Source organism: Biomphalaria glabrata, chromosome 5 (genome assembly GCF_947242115.1).
Source record: "Biomphalaria glabrata chromosome 5, xgBioGlab47.1, whole genome shotgun sequence".
In the NCBI taxonomy this organism is placed as follows: Eukaryota; Metazoa; Mollusca; class Gastropoda; family Planorbidae; genus Biomphalaria; species Biomphalaria glabrata.
Genome location: NC_074715.1, coordinates 28,547,055 through 28,564,635, shown reverse-complemented (window position 1 = coordinate 28,564,635; position 17,581 = coordinate 28,547,055). Strand labels below are relative to the sequence as shown.

Here is a 17,581-nt window from a genome sequence, read left to right as displayed (position 1 = left end):
ACTGGGGTTTTTTTTCTATAAAGATTTCTCAAATCATATAGAGAGAGAGATAACAAAAGAAAACTTTTTCAAGAATTTTATTTTTAAAAAGAAGAACAATAATATTTACAGTTAGTATTTTGACTGTATACATTGGAGAACACTAGAATGCCACCAGCACTGTCCAGGATGTGCACATAAAGGTAGAAACTGAGAAAGTAATGGATGCAAACAATTTAAATGTCAACAACAAAAAGAAACGAGAATGATTGTGAAATGAAAGTTTTTCCAACTTTTGAAATTATTAATAAAAATACACATTTTTTCCCCATGACGAATGATTTCTAGAAAATGACTGCTCCCCCTCCCCCCCTTACGATGCAGGTGACTTTTCTTTCTTTAGCATGTAGCTCTAGAATACATTTTTTTTAAAAGTAGCTCCTAAACAAACTTGAGAACATACACTTAGAAGAAAATATTTACATCTCTGTGTCAAAACGTACAAACATTAAATAGTGTGTGTCCAGTTAGTCCAGAGGGTAGTTAGGTCAGAAGGTAGGACATAGTTTCGACGCTTCCTCTACCTCGCATTCTTGTCACTCTTCTTACAGCAGATACAGAAGACAATCAGAAAGGAGCCGATGGTTGTAGTGACCAGTCCACCGTAGCTGATGTAGAGTTTGAGTCTCGTGTTCTCTCCATCCACGACTATCACTTTCAAGGAGGCCACTTTGCGATTTTTGCACCAGCAGCTGAAAATTTGAAATGTTAATTTGTTACTTGACTGATACCGCCTTCTTTTCCACATGTTATCAATGAGAAACACGCAAAAAAGGGAGGGGAATGACGTCACACGCGAGAAGGTTGCCTACTTATCTTGGCTTGGTGTTAAAGAAACTTAATGAAGTCTAGAGAGGATTCAAAGGTAGAAGACATTAACTCCAGAAGAAAACAAGAACAATATAAACAAGGTTGCAAAGACAGTTTGTGTGGAGACACAAACTCAAAACCGGCTCCCGAAGTGGTCCACACAGGCAGGTAAAAAGACAGGTTTCAATATTTTCAGAAAGAACATCAGAATGAAATTCTATCAAGGACAAATGACAGAGAAGAATGGAGAAAGAAGGTTGACGGATCGTGTGTGGTGACCCAGCGGTCCTCAGACCAAAGGATAGGTGAAAGTGAATGTGAAGTTAGATGTGAACCTGGCCTAACTAATGTCTTGTAATAAATATATGATTGCTCTAATTGTTTATTAAAGAGACAGTCTCTTATTCCTCAAGATAAAAAAATTCCTTTCGTTCGGTGGATTTTCATAAATAGTCCAGTGCCGCAGTGCACGCGATAATATGAAAAACTACTTAATTTTTGTTTTAAATTATGTCCAACGTATATGCATACTAAATAGATTTTTTCTCGTAAAAAAAGTACATTTTTTTTTTGTAAATGTAGTAGTTAGTTTAACAGAACTTACTTAACTTAGCAACACAAATGTAAAAATAATTTTTTTTTTGACAAAAAATCTAAAACCGTTCGTATAAATGTATTAAAAATATTGTATATGATTATCCCCCCTGCTAAGGAGCCTCCAGTGTTTGTTGCTATTAATAATGAATAGTTGTAAAAGTGGTGTATTTTTATGAAAATGCAGCTTGCTTAAGTGATTTGAAAAAATAGATTTTTCGCTTTCAAAAAAGAAAAAAGCCGTTGCATCAGAACTTTGAATGGTCTAAAATATTATAATGTCGGATTTTCAGTATCTTTTCTAGTTTACGAGATGTAAACGGGACAGACGGACAGACATTCCACACAAAACTAATAGCGTCTTTTCCCCTTTTTTGTTGCGAAAATTTTTTATTTTTTTTATTAGAGGATCCAAGATGGCGGATGCATTATCTGTAATCTAGATCTAGTGAATTCGAATGGCTTGTGTCAAGGATTTTGGACGCTCTTTGCTTCTGGCTTAGGAGTTTTGATTGCTCCTGGGTTTATTTGTCAGGGGGAGTATATCGATTTAGTTGAATTTTCAAATTGCAGTGTTAATTTTGCGTTCTTCTTCATATTTGTTATTTCCTTGAAGTCGCTCGCGTTCCAATCGCGTCATACTTCCTTTATTGTTCATTTCCTGTTCCTTTTGTTATTGTTGTGCATTTATCCAAAGAATGTCTTATCCGACGTTTTTGATTGAAAAAAAGGACTTAGAGGGTGGTCTTGTCCACCCGAAGGGTACTCTCCTGTTAAAACTATCTGGCAATAACGCCATGAAATCTTCTATTGGGAGCCTTTTAGAGGCTCTCAAGTTGTCAGCTGCTGAAGTAACAGCATTATATAGGTTCGAAAACCCTTATACATGGTTTTTGGTACCAACAACTGCGAAAGTAAGAGACAGACTTGTTGGTAAGTCATTCGGTACTGAGACTTCTTTCAAAGTTGAGATCTTCCCAATAGAGGAAGAAAGGCTGAAAATTACCCTACATTGGGTATCGCCTTCAATTGCGAAAACCAGGATCGTTGAAATCATAGAAACATTTGCAGAGCAAGGATCCAAGGTGGAGGTGACGAAAATAGGTGCTTCGGACAAGTGGGTTTCCTTCATCAAAGCAAAAAAAGATGCACCCATCCCACACTACATTCAGCTACGGTATGAAGGGGACCCAAAAATTTATAAAGTTCTAGTCACCATACCAGGTCGTAGGCAACAATGCTTACATTGTAGACTGGACCAGCATTGGTCAAATCAGTGCCCCACCCGAAAGGCCGGCCCGGCTCGAACTGTGCCTCCCAAGGAGAAACCAGGTCCTCTGAGCTATGCACAGGCGGTCAAAGAAGGTAATCCCAAGGAGAAGGAAATCGAAAAATGGTTGCAGAAGGATGGCTTCACGATGGTAGAGAAGGGAAAAAAGGAGTCTTCAAAGTTTTGCCAAAGAAGATATCTAAAGTGTCGGATGTCGCGGCTTCATCGATGATGGCGGATGCAGCTACTTCATCGGTTGTTGCCAGTACACCAGAGATAGCTGTTGATGCGGAGGTTGGGACCCCCCAGAGTGGCGAAGACTTCAAACTAAAAAAGCGGTTCCGCTCTAAAGAGCATGTGAGGTCCGCTCCTGGGTCTCCGACAAAATTGAAAAGGAAGAGATGCTTATCTGTCTCCTCGTGTGAGGATCTTTTCGCGAGCCCGCGTATTATAAGAGAAGTTGTAAGCCCTCCTAACACGAGTCTTGATGTTAGTGCATTGGACATTCCTGAGACTCCACCCACATTGGTTATAGATGAGGGGGGAACACCCATAACCAACCACTAGAACTGGTTAAATTTACTTTTACACCCAGTCATGACAGACATTACAATCTTATCATTAAATATACGTAGTCTTAGAAATAAGCAAAAATACATTGTTCACCTATCCAGAAAATACAGGCCAGACTTCATTCTCATTCACGCAAATACACATCCGACATAGGGCTGAAAGAGGGCTGGTTTAGCCTAGGTAACGAGTGTAGAGGGGTAGCTATTTTTCTAGTCTCAGATAGGTTTAAAGTAGTGCATGCATTTAATGACACCAGGGGAAGAATAGTAATCATTAGAGTAGAATCAGGAAATCAAACATTTACACTTGCAAACATCTACGCACCAGCAAAGAGCGCGGAAAACAGGATTTTTATGAAAATTTAATCGATATACTAAACAATAATTATAGAGAGGATACGCTTATCATAGGGGGGGATTTCAATTACATAACTTCTGCATTAGATAAACAGACTACTTTGGCAGTGGGCCCTCCCTCTCATAAAACCTTTCCGAATCTTAGAGGAGATAGAGAGGAATTTTAATTTAGTTGATGCTTACAGGACACTAGAACCTATGGGTCGTGACACCACCATGGTGCATAGGTCATACCCCGTCTCGACGCGCTTAGATAGAGTGTATGCTCCTAATCATTTCTATATAAGTCGGGTGTCACATCTGGAAGAAACACTAGAATACACAAAGCGGTGTTAGTTACTTTGGACATAAAAAACAAAGAAATTAAAAGAAAGTCATCCCACTGGAAATTTAACAATTCTCTGTTGGAAATTCCCCTTTTCGTGGTGTTAGTTTCTACTAATCTAAATTCTTACTTACAAGATATACAAGATCCACATTTCGATTTAACACAGACCTGGCCACTCCTAAAAGGTTCTATCAAGCAGCAAAGCCAGTTAATATCTACATTAGCTCAGGGCACTGGCGGATCCAGGGGGGGGGGGGCGGTAGGGGCGATCGCCCCCCCCCCCCCCCACTCGGCCGACCCCCCCCGGGGGGGGGGGGGAGGCGGACGAACTTTAGTATAGGATTCACACAATTTGTATACGAATTTATTACTTATGTTAAAAATATATACAAATTATTTATATTTCAACCTATTTTTAGATTATTTCGCCCCCCCCCGCTTCTAGTATGTTGACCGATTTGGTGGGGTCAGGAGGGGGCGATGGTATCAATCCCGCGCCCCCCTACACTTTCGAGTGGGGGGGGCGGTCCAATTTGTTTGTAGAAATCACAGCTTGCTAACAAAATCAATTAAATATCTATATTATTAAAACTTATTATTGATATTTTAACCGATCTTTATGTCGTTCCCTGTTTGCCGATTGGTGGGGGGGGGGGGCGAATACCTCTACTGCCCTTCCCACCTAAACCCTTTGAGTGGGGGGGGCGGTCCGTTTTTATGGAGAAATCATAGTTTGTGAACAAAATTAGTTGAATTAATATATACATTTTATATTATGTCGCTCCCTTTCTGGTATATTAGCCGATTCGGTGGGGTGAGGGGGGGGGCGATTGCATGTACTGCCCTCCCCACTCTAGCCCTCTGAGTGCTGGGGGGGCGGTCCTATTTTTGTGGAGAATCATAGTTTGTGAACAAAATTAGTTGAATATCTATATAATATAAACTACGTATTGATATGTGACCCACTGTTTATTATGTCGTACCATACTCTAATCTCAAATTGTATCATTAGTAAATTTAAATGAAAGATGGTTGTACCAGTTGGGAGGGGCGATACATGCAATCGCATTTCCCCCATCGGAAAAATCAATACTTTTTCTTTTTGTATTATAGTTAAGAAATTACAAAATTAAAAAAAAAATCTGTCACTAATATAATTTATATACACTATAAATTAAATTCTTATATCGAGTCGCCCCACCCCTATTCTTTAATGCCAAATGCAATATCTAGCAGAAATTATTAAAGAAGCTAAGATTAATCGTTTTCAGTCTACCGCCCCTCCCATTTCCAGACAGAGTTTATTTATATAATTTCACATGAATTTATCATAATTATTTTAAGAAAGACTTTGCATTCAAACGAAATTTTTCAGTATAAAAGTCATGATTGAGATGAGTTCTAAACTCAAATAGTGTTTTCATAGTCGCCTTTTCCCAACCTTTACTCAATCTGATATTTTTCTAGTTAAATAAATTTGGGACTATAATTCACAATTTATACTTTTATTTTCTTAAATACTATTTATCGAATAATTTTTTTTTTCGGCGGCGATCCTCAAAGCAAAAAGCTAAATATGTGGGGTATCCTATCTTTTCAAGGAACAAATCAGTTTTATTTGCAATGTATTATGGGCCTATAAATTTATATTAGAATATTTTCAAGGTCCTTTTTTAATAGTATGAATAATGAGCTGTAGATGTCAGGAGAATGCGTTTCTGCAGTGAAGAATGCAAGAAAACGCTTTTGGCGTAGGGGCTTCGCCCCGAACTCCTTTGATGAAAATGAGCTGTAGATGTCAGGAGAATGCGTTTCTGCAGTGAAGAATGCAAAAAAAAAAAAGCTTTTGGCGTCGGGGCTTCGCCCCGAACTCCATTGATGAATAATGAGCTGTAGATGTCAGAAGAATGCGGTTCTGCAGTGAAGAATGCAAGAAAACGCTTTTGGCGTCGGGGCTTCGCCCCGAACTCCATTGATGAATAATGAGCTGTAGATGTCAGGAGAATGCGTTTCTGCAGTGAAGAATGCAAGAAAACGCTTTTGGCGTCGGGGCTTCGCCCCGAACTCCATTGATCAATAATGAGCTGTAGATGTCAGGAGAATGCGTTTCTGCAGTGAAGAATGCAAGAAAACGCTTTTGCGTCGGGGCTTTGCCCCGAACTCCATTGATGAATAATTAGCTGTAGATGTCAGGAGAATGCGTTTCTGCAGTGAAGAATGCAAAAAAAAACGCTTTTGGCGTCGGGGCTTCGCCCCGAACTCCATTGATCAATAATGAGCTGTAGATGTCAGGAGAATGCGTTTCTGCAGTGAAGAATGCAAGAAAACGCTTTTGGCGTCGGGGCTTCGCCCCGAACTCCATTGATGAATAATGAGCTGTACTTGTCAGGAGAATACGTTTCTACAGTGAAAAAAACAAGAAAACACTTTTGTCGTCGGGGCCTTATAGCTCTGCCACAGTTGTTTTGTTTTTCGCCGAAGGTTGAGAAATTATATATATATATATATATATATATATATATGTGTGTGTGTGTGTGTGTGTGTGTGTATGTGTGCGCGCGCGCGCGCTGTACGCACGTTTATGCATAGGGTTAGGGTTTGCTGGGCGTTAGGGTTAGGGTTTGAAAAAAATTCGCCCCCCCCCCCCACTCCAAAGTTCTGGATCCGCTAGTGGCTCAGGGACGTAGGAGGCAAGAATATGAACAACTCAAATACACATTATTACACACGGATGATGAAATCGTTGAAACAAACTCTTTTAATTAAAACTAGAAGAATTAAACAAGTATACTTATAGGGGTGCTGAGATTAGGTGTAAAAATTACTTAAGTAATGAAGGTCCTAGTAAACTATTCCTATCGTTTGAACAGAATGTACAATCAAGTAAAATAATAAACAACATCATAGATAGTGAGGGAAATAAAGTAGATGATTATGAAGATATTAAGAATATTTTTACAAAACACTTCACTACTATATACAGTGAAGAGCCAGTATATACTGATGCTCAAGATAATTTTCTAAAACTTTGCAATCAGCTGGACAAGACAGATGAAGATCTTTTAGGGAGTGCATTTACGCTAGACGAACTCAGGACTGCCCTGGACTCGACTAAGAACAATAAATCACCCGGTCCAGATGGCTTAACATTTGAACTCTATAAAACCTTCTTCCCCCTGCTTGGTCCTCTCTTACCGCGACTATATAGCGACGCCATTAAACTGGGACAATTTCCTCCAAATTTTAACGAAGCATACATCACACTTTTACCTAAGAAATCTGAAAATAACACTTCACCTAGCGACTATAGGCCCATTTCACTTCTCAACACGGACTATAAACTTCTCACAAAAATGATTTTCCTAAGAATGAAACCACTCATAAACCAACTTATCGGACATGGCCAGTACTGTTGTATCCCGGACAGAAACATAGACGGCATTTTACGGGATTTTATCATGTACAGTAAGGATAAAAACCTCAATGTGTCTCTTTTATCTGTAGATCAAGAAAAAGCCTTTGACCGAGTAAGCCATAGCTTCTTGTTCAAGGTGCTTGAGAAATGTAAAATAAGTTCCCTGTTAATCAGATATATAAAGCTTGTCTATACCAATGCAACAAGTAGATTGATAATTAATCATTCTCTCAGTAGGAGTATCCTCATACAAAGGTCTGTCAGACAGGGCTGTCCATTATCCCCCTTCTTGTATATCCTTTGCTTGGAACCCTTCTTGGAATCTGTAAGATCTGACCCCTCTATTATTGGGATAAATATACCGGGTCGTTCCTTCTCAACCATCAAAGTCAAAGCCTATGCGGATGATACAACCTTTTTTTCCATCTTCAGAGCAAGATATTGAGAATATACTAAAGAAATTTACACTTTTCGGAGAAGCTAGTGGTTCAAAAATAAATATAAATAAATCCTCTGTAATGGGACTAGGAAAATAGAAATTCAAAGAGTATTGCGCTTTAAGAATTGTTGATAAAATCAAGATTTGGGGTATTGTATATACCTGTAATCCTTTGTTCTATTGTAAAGACCAGTGGGAGAATATTTTTGTCCAAGCCTCAAACTTAATTAAACTTTATCAGCACACAGGTTCTACAATATTTGGTAGAGCTGTATTGATAAATAGTTTGGTCATTCCAAAGATTGTCTATTTAGCTAACATTACAGAGCCACCTCCTAAATTCATAAACAAGCTGAACAAGTTAATTAGAAGCTTTATATTTAAAAACACTATTAGGAGCATTAAGCACACTACACTCATTCAAAACAAAGAGGATGGGTGATAAACTTCCAAGATGTTAAAACAAAAATACATTCGCTAAGGCTAAAATTTGTAGGTCAAGTAGTTAGGAACCTAACAAACTTTCCCTTGACAATTTACTATTATGGTTTAAGATTAAGTAGTCTTCTTCCAATACACAATGATACTCCTCACTATTTTGGTACAGTCACTCATCCATTTTACAGATCTACTTCAAGAATTTTACCTGGTAATGAACATTTAATACACAACAAAACCAAAGAATCATACACAACACTTAAAAAGCTGTTACATGAAAGCCTAGTGAATAGGATTAAGTGGGGGAGAGTTCAAGGACACATTCATAAACCTACACAGCAAACATATCCCACCAAAAGCTAGAGAGATAAGTTATAGACTTATCTTTGGGATGACCCCTATGGTTAGAAGACGGGCAAATGACTGTTAATGTATATTATGCCACCTTGAAAATGCTGATAATGAGAAACATATGTATTTGGAATGTCCATTATTCCTTCAAGTTAGAAGTACTGTACTGGACCAATTGGAAGCAAACTGTGGCAATTATGTAAATGTTAACTTGTCTATTATTTTAAACAAGCTGCCAAAACTAAAAATTTAATGATACATAACTTTAACTTGATTATTGTTTCCGAATACAGGAATCTTGTTTGGGCTAGCTGGCTCAAATGTCTACATAATAATGTGTTTGATCCTAATCACTTGGAATTAACATTTAGAAAAATAATGGACTTTAGGGTAGAGAATTATCTAGTTTGATTTTCATATAGCCTACCTGTACAATGCTCATGTAGTTTTCCAGAAATAGGGTGTTGGGGGTCAGGGATATCTGATATTGTGTTGATTGTTCTGGAGTAGAGGATACTTGTATCATTTTTCTGTCTTTAGGGGGTTCATTGATTAGGTAGTATGTCTTTGATATTAAATAATATTTCAATTACTATTATTATATTTTTAGGTTAATCACTTTTCAATTGTTTATGATTTAATACTTGTGAATTATAATAACTTACAAATAAAAAAAAAAAAAAAGCCCACAAAAGAGGCACATAAAGCCCAAAAAAGAGGCAAAGAAAAGAGGCCTAAGCCCCAAGGATTCCTATGATGATAAAGCTAAAATTGAATAGCGCAAATTCTGAGGTTTCCTTTAAAAAAAAAAAAAAGAATAAGAGATTGAGCCTTTTCAAACAATTAGATTTATTATAAGACATCAGTTAGGCGTGGTGGCTGAGCGGTAAAGCGCTTGGCTTCCGAACCGGGGGTCCCGGGTTCGAATCCTGGTGAAGACAGGGATTTTCAACTTTGGGATCTTTGGGCGCCTCTGAGTCCACTCAGCTCTAATGGGTACCTGACATTAGTTGGGGAAAAGTAAAGGCGGTTGGTCGTTGTGCTGGCTACATGACACCCTCGTTAACCGTAGGCCACAAAAATAGATGAACTTTACATCATCTGCACTATAGACCACAAGGTCTGAAAGGGGAACTAGTTAGGTCAGGTTCACATCTAACTTTACATTCACTTTCACCTATCCTTTGATCTGCGGGACCGTTGGGGCATTACACAAGATCTGTTAACATTCTTTCTCCATTCTTATCTCTCATTTGTCTTTGATATAATTTCATTCGGATGTTCTTTCTGAAAATATTGAAGCCTGCCTGGGTGGACCACTTCGGGGGCCGATTTTGAGTTTGTGTTTCCACACAAACTGTCTTTTGTAACCTTGTTTTTTTTTTTTGCTTTTGTTTTGTAAGGTAATTAAATAATTGCGCATTCTTTCAGCTTGATCCAAGATTGGGTGTGGGAGAAATAACTAGTACAAACTTTTGACCTGACAGACAAACAGCTTTGTAAAAAAACAACTTTATTTAACCCATTTGTTTATTATATTTGAAACCCTTTAGTTTAACAAAATAGTAATAAGGCTTGTCACAGAAGATTAATGAGGAATGCAGTTTTTTCCCATGGTAACGTAGCCCCAGCTGCGACCTACATATTTGCCATATCCAGCGCAGGCATAACCATTGTCCGCCGATGGTCGATTTAGATTTATGTTTTGTCAGGTGATCCCACATCAGTGAACATCACTACTGACCATTGGGAAGACATAGCTCTAGACCGCAACAGATGGAGAGAGACAGTGACCAAGAAAGCTATGGACAGTGAAAGTACATGGGTCTCAGCTCAGGAAGAAAAACGTACAATCCGAAAAACGGCCAGCTCCTCTACCACCGAAGCAAAAGCCACCTTAACCTGCGCTATCTGTGGACGGGAGTGTCTCTCCAAAATAGGGCTCCACAGCCACATGAGGAAGTATGCTCTGAGATGAACCATAGTCGTTCTACGACTGAAGGAGACCAATGAATGATTGATGATGATGATTTTGTCAGGTAAATATATGATTGTACAAAATTTCAGCTTGATCCGAGAATGGTTTAACAAAAAAACATGAATGTAAATTCACGTTGGTTGTTTTATATTGAGCGTCCACACAAACACACACATCAGTGACACAAACATATTGGGAAGCTTGGAAAGCTAGAGAAGGAGGGAGAATGAAAGCGCGATCCAAATCCTATTTTGTTTCAATCTATCATTCACGAGTCAAATAATCGCAGACGTTCAGTGACAACTTGTGCACAGTCTTCGAAGTCTGGATCTATAGGACTATCATTGGACCTTTTGTATTTACGTTTATACAGGGTTTTATGTCGGGAGGGAGGAGTAGGGGCAGAGTAAAGACGTTTTTCTAAATCTATCATCCATTAGTTATTAGGAGCAAAATAATCGCTCCTACAAAGGTTAGTCCGCTGTCAAGGAAGAATAGTCTTTCTTATCAATTTATTTATTTTTTCATATTTTATTTGTTTGTTTTGGTCTAGATTTCTTGATTCTTACTTTTGAGAAAAAAAAGATTTGTTTTATTACTTTCAGTTTTTTTAGAAAATTGGATTTTTAATACAAATATATATATATATATAGATCTATATATAAAAAATAGATGAAACCTCAGTCGCGCACTAAAGCTTTAAAACTTGTTGAAGAAAAGAAAAAAGATTTCTCTTTTTATGAAGGAATTCATCACACTGTCAATATTTTAAAAATACAAGCTACAAAAAAGAAAGCTGCTTGAAAAAATAAATGGCGATATTTTTTTAATCAACATCAAGATCTCAAATGATGACGCCAACAATAATCAAACCTACCCCCAAAACAATGACGCCATTGCATAGAAACGGAAGTGAGAGAATGACGCGTCCCCTAGTTACAAGGCCAAAATATGCTAAAAGCCTTTCTAGTAAACACAGAAGATCTGTCGTTTCCGTCCTTCTTGCGGTCATGCGACTGACAAGATCCGAGCCATTTTGAACATCTCTGGTCCGGATATCTTGACAAGTTGTCTTTCCTAGGTCAGCGAGTGAAACAGCGAGAACAGCATGAGGGAAGTCATTAATATACACTTAGGGCAAGGAGGAGTACAAATAGGTAACGCCTGCTGGGAACTCTTCTGCTTGGAGCATGGCATTCAGCCTGATGGGCAGATGCCCTCAGATAAAACTATCGGAGGCGGAGATGATTCCTTCAACACATTTTTCAGCGAGACCGGCTCTGGAAAGCATGTGCCCCGTGTGGTCATGCTTGACCTGGAACCGACAGTCATCGATGAAGTAAGAACAGGCACATACAGACAGCTCTTTCACCCTGAGCAACTCATAACAGGTAAGGTTGTCTAGGTTCGCAGTATGTAGATTCTAGATCTAGGTTTATAGCACATCTAGCGCTAGACTAGATCTAGATCAAGCAACCACAAGGCACAATCTATCTAGATCTACCTTTATTTAATCCAATGTTAGTGTACACTGCCTAGTTACTAGTGCCATGATCTCGCCCAAAATAAGAGAGATCTAAACTAGATTCTAGATTTTACTAGTTCTAGATCTAGATCTAAACAAGATCAAAGTAGATATAGACTAGATCTAGATCTACTTTAATTCCATGTTAATGCAGTGACTAGTGCGATGATAGGAGATACCACAAAACATCTAGATCTACTTTTGATTTTAGATCTAAACTAGATTAGTTTATATTTTTTAAAAGTTTATTTGATTCGTTTTTATATTTAGTGCAAACTGCCTATCAACTCGATTTAATGTACGATTTAAGTAGATCAATCTCTAGGTCTAGGTCTAATCTAGTAGTAGATGGCTGCCTGGTCGTGCGATTTGCGCGCTGGACCGTTGTTCAGATTTATTGATGGTCCAGGGTTCAAACACTGCCCGCTCCCATCCCGTCGTCCTGCGGGAGGTTTGGACTAGGAAGTAATTATCTTCAACTCTGAAGTAACATCCGAAACATGTAAAACATTTTACAAACATATAGAATATGTCAATTTAGATCTACTTAATTTAATAAGCTGGCAATGCAGACTGTGTACTGCCATGATCTGAGGACATAAGGAGATATAATCTAATCTAGATTTTACAAGATGTCTAGATCAGTTTATTTCTACTTTAATCTATCCGCTATTTAGATCTATGTAGAACTATTAGACTATTACTAAAGAATTTATGACACAATAAAAAGTGATAATATCGAAAGCATAACTTCGTTAATTTAGATATGTGTCTGGATTTTAGACTAGATCCAGATTTATATGGTCTACATGTTTGCTAATTGACATTAATCATTATTACCATTTTACATGTAATGAATTCAAAGAGATTCAACCTTGATATAGATCTAATTAATGACTTAGTCTAATGTATGTAATTTGCCAATTCTTTATCATAATATTGTCTCAACTAAAAACCAATGTCTATTATGACCTTTCTAGTATGACCTGTCTATTATGACCTGTCTAGTATGACCTGTCTAGTATGACCTGTCTATTATGACCTGTCTAGTATGACCTGTCTAGTATGACCTGTCTAGTATGACCTGTCTAGTATGACCTGTCGGTGTATGGCACAGAACGTTCATTCTTTCTTTCTTTAGTTTTATTTCAATACACAGCTGAGTTATAAATAACAACATTCCATAATCACCCAATTTCAATTTTACCTAGACTAAGACTAGTTTAGGAGCGTTTACAAGATAGTCTGAGTACAATATTGTTTTTATATGTCTGTGTTTTCGTGTGTGTGTAGGAGTGTGTGTGTAGGAGTGTGTGTGTGTATGTGCTGAAACAAACGTACAATAAGTCAACAGTAACCATTTTCTTTTAAGATTTAATGCTCTTAAGCTTTTGTCAAAGACAGCTCTATATTGAGATGTATCTACTTGTGTGTGTGTCCACAGCTAAAGAAGACGCAGCCAACAACTATGCACGCGGACACTACACTGTGGGAAAAGAAGTTGTTGATTTGGTCTTGGACAGAATTCGGAAACTGGCAGATATGTGTACAGGGCTTCAAGGCTTCTTTGTGTACCATAGCTTTGGAGGAGGAACTGGTTCCGGGTTTACCTCACTCCTAATGGAGAGGCTCTCAGTAGACTATGGTAAAAAGTCAAAGCTGGAGTTTGCCATCTATCCCGCCCCGCAGATCAGCACAGCCATAGTGGAGCCCTACAACTCCATCCTGGTAACGCACACGACCTTGGAACATTCTGACTGTGCTTTCATCTTCGACAACGAGGCTATGTATGACGTGTGCAGACGAAACTTGGACATAGAGCGCCCCACATACACCAACTTAAACCGAATCCTCGCCCAGGCAGTCTCGTCCATCACCGCGCCACTAAGGTTTGATGGAGCTCTGAACGTTGACTTGATAGAGTTCCAGACGAACTTAGTGCCATATCCTCGCATTCATTTCCCTGCCATCATTCACTCTCCCATCATTTCCGCTGAAAAAGCTTACCATGAGCAGCTGACTGTGGCTGAGATCACCAACTCTTGCTTCGAGCCAGCCAATCAGCTGGTCAAATGCGACCCCCGTCATGGCAAGTACATGTCCTGCTGTTTGCTGTATAGAGGTGACGTGGTACCCAAAGATGTTAACGCCGCCATCGCCACAATCAAGACGAAAAGAACTATACAGTTTGTGGACTGGTGCCCCACAGGATTCAAAGTCGGCATCAACTACCAGCCACCCACTGTGGTACCGGGAGGTGACTTGGCCAAAGTCCAGAGGGCAGTTTGTATGTTGGCGAGTACTACGGCTATAGCTGAAGCTTTTGCTCGACTCGATCACAAGTTTGATTTATTATACGCCAAGAGAGCATTCGTTCATTGGTAAGTAGAGAGTACATTGTATACTTCAAATACAAAACCTAATAAAATGCCCAGAAAGACACAAAGATAAAGGCACATTCCTCGTTCCATATGCTAGGACAAATTGAACAAAAGCTCCTTCTTCCCTAGCACTATTAGAGCATGGACTCATGACTAGATGCATGACGCGTAGGACGTAAATATTTTTTTTGAAGTAACGTCTGTATTTTATAACATAAGATGACAATTTAAGTTGATAGCAGTAAAGTACACCGAAACAATGTGAGCGTAGAGAGTTTACTTGGATCAGCCTCTCTTAGGTTATAATTGTAGAATAGAGTTGGGTTTCTTCAGCAGTGGATAGCATCCATGGTGACTTATATGGGCTCACAAGGGGCAGTCATGCATTTAAAGATATGAAGTATTTTTAAGAAGATGTACAAACTTTTGAGTGTCATGAAACTATTACTGACAAAAAGGTACCAACTGATTTGAGATTATTGACCACCTATTACATATTGAAGGTGGTTACTGAATTGTCAGAACACTGTCACTTGTAAAAGGTGACACCTAGATTAGAATGTCTCTTTGTAAATAGACAGATGCGTGTGGTTGGTTCAACGGTCGATAGGTTGTAGCCCCAGACACCTAGTCCAACTAAATCTTTGTAGGCCGTGAATTAAGAAAAGAAATAAAATTCAATCTTGACCAAAAATGACGATGACTTGTATTCATAGTATCTATATACAGCTTTCAACTGAAATGTCCATGTGTATAGAAGCACAAGAGCAATATGTTTTACTACTTGAAACAATTGAAACCTACAACCAACACCCGTCCTTCTGTCTCTCAAGTATCTTCCACTTGGATATCAGCTGACTTGACTCTTCCTCTCCAGAAGTATTTCTCGTGCCGATAGTATTATTCATTTTGCTCATTTGTATTTCACTATCCTGATATGACAAAACTTCAGTAACTTTTTTGTTTGTTATCAGTAAATGCTATATTTGGCATTGAATTATAGGGGAATACATGCTTTAAAAAAAAAGTCCAGATTAAAGTTTATAAATCCAAAAATCAATTTAGTTTAATGGGGTCAAATCAACGTTGGCATCACCAATTAGGAGAGAAAGAGTTAAATCAGCCATTCACCGCTCCTATTAAACTTATAGTCTTACTCGTGGTTACATCATAATCCATTCAGTAAATTCGAACACGCACACACATTCCATAACATTCAAACCTTCAAGATAACTCAACTTCGAGTTTGTTTGTTTTTAATAAGGGGTCCCACAATCATATAATTAATTCGGGTGCATATACACCTTTGCTACTCTAAAGGAATTGGTTTCTTAACTCTTAAGGGCACTGAGGCGCATTATTATTATTATTATCTTGTCTATATTTTCTGTCAAGGCCTACGCACCGGTCATCGTGTTAAAAAATTAATTTCTGTATTGTAAGTCTATTATGACAACTCACAGTGAAAACAAATCTTTTTAACCAGAAATAACTAATTATATTGATTCCGCTGTAGAAGGCTGGACTGGTTATTTAAGCAGTACTAGAGATAAGCGAAGGTAATAAATGTTGGGGTCTATCTGAATACACGAGTCAATGATGTATCAAGTCATTGAGTTGTAGTTTAGTTAAAAGCATCCCCCGCCCTTCCATTTTGTTACTCATTAGAGATGCGACAATAAAACAATTCTTTGCCACAGTATTTATCATTTTTAATGTCCTCTTGATAACATTTGAGTCGCTGCTGTTGTATATGCCCGCTCTATAGAGTAGCTAATGTTGGAGTTAGTGAGATTTAAGTTGTTGATGCCTGAGTTTGCAAATGTTGCTTTGTTTCTCTTGATGTTGCTGACATAATGTATTGCTCTCCTCTCAGGTATGTCGGTGAAGGCATGGAAGAAGGAGAGTTTGGAGAGGCCAGAGAGGATCTTGCAGCGCTAGAGAAGGACTACGAAGAGGTCGGTCTAGACTCAGTTGCAGGTGAAGAGGAGGGTGCCGAAGAGGAATTTTAAGTCTATCAATTTACTGTCGCCGCCTCTGCTGCATCAATAGCTACTACCGTTATAACCTGAAGGGGAAAGCAACATGGGGACACCGGCAATGAGCATACTGCAATGTTGTTTCCTTGTTTAGATCTGTACTAGCTTGTCCGTCTAGCCACGTTTACAACAGTAAGAATGAATCTAAAGCAAATAGATTTAGTTCCAGCGATTTGTTGTTCTCACAAAGCATTATCTACCCTTTTGTATTCAAATGACACCCATACAATTACAGCAAACCTAGAAAAAGACAATTTTGTCTAAAAGAATGAAGATTATCGTTGTAGTATTGAGCGAGATCTCAAGATCACATGAAAAATAAAACTCTAGGGCCAACATGCAAGTCTATAACTCTAATATATTTAAACATTTAGCGTATAAGATTCTAGACCTAGAAGTGAAGTGTAAAAATAAAAGAAAAAAAACTCTCTCCAGGACCTCAAGTGTGGTGGATAGATTTAATGTATTAGACTAGGCAATACGTGAAATGATTACATAACTAATCTATTGACATAAATAGAATAATGTATAATTTGCTGTAGTGGATTTACATCTCTATTAGTCTGCCTATACGTCTACACTTGAGATACACAAGTATTTCTATTAGAATGTATACAATAAAATCAAAACTGATTCAAAACTAATTTCTTGGTGTTTTGTTGATATTTTGAAGTGCTGCTAACGTCTTCGTCTGTACACACTTTTAAGTACATGTTAACCAATCTCCCCCCCCCCCCCTTGCGATATTGGAATGTTGAGTAAATAGTTCTTATAATTAACACAATTTATTAACAGAAAACAAGAAAAATTTAAAAAAAAAACTTTTAAAAAAAAAAAAGAATACAAAATATAGAGCTTATAATTTTTACTAATTAACAAATGAATGCTAGATTTTAAAATAATTAGCCACCCACTAATTAGCCACCCACTTTCCCACCCCCAACGTGAAAAAAATCTGGTTAAACGAATGTCTAAATCTTCTAAACTTAATATATATTCTAACGATAAGCCATTAGATCTAGACTGAAAAGACGATGCGCAAAAG

General features: G+C 38.1%; 2 protein-coding genes across 6 annotated transcripts in view; one reads left to right on the top strand and one right to left on the bottom strand.

Moving 5' to 3' along the window:
* Positions 1-61: 61 nt before the first annotated feature.
* The window catches only part of LOC106059831 (Ig-like V-type domain-containing protein FAM187A), a 37,621-nt gene continuing 20,101 nt past the window's right edge, over positions 62-17,581 (bottom strand). For 4 of the 5 annotated variants that reach the window (XM_056028892.1, XM_056028889.1, XM_056028891.1 and 1 more), the window contains one exon: positions 62-731. In XM_056028892.1, the coding sequence (XP_055884867.1) occupies positions 560-731 (172 nt within the window). In that variant the 3' untranslated portion in view covers positions 62-559. The remainder of the gene's footprint in view (positions 732-17,581) is intronic. The other variant, XR_008777874.1, reaches the window with a different exon arrangement.
* LOC106059833 (tubulin alpha-1 chain-like) lies at positions 11,498-17,180 on the top strand. Its single transcript, XM_013217520.2, has 3 exons — positions 11,498-11,982; positions 13,561-14,497; positions 16,374-17,180. Exons 1-3 carry the CDS (start codon positions 11,700-11,702, stop codon positions 16,507-16,509), a joined length of 1,356 nt encoding a protein of 451 aa, XP_013072974.1. The 5' UTR covers positions 11,498-11,699; the 3' UTR covers positions 16,510-17,180.

Excerpts from the sequence above, each read along its gene's own strand:
- LOC106059833 (XM_013217520.2), top strand. The coding sequence starts at position 11,700 with ATGAGGGAAGTCATTAATATACACTTAGGGCAAGGAGGAGTACAAATA. Across the intron at positions 11,983-13,560 it reads CCCTGAGCAACTCATAACAG|CTAAAGAAGACGCAGCCAAC; the intron begins GTAAGGTTGTCT and ends GTGTGTCCACAG. Across the intron at positions 14,498-16,373 it reads AAGAGAGCATTCGTTCATTG|GTATGTCGGTGAAGGCATGG; the intron begins GTAAGTAGAGAG and ends CTCTCCTCTCAG.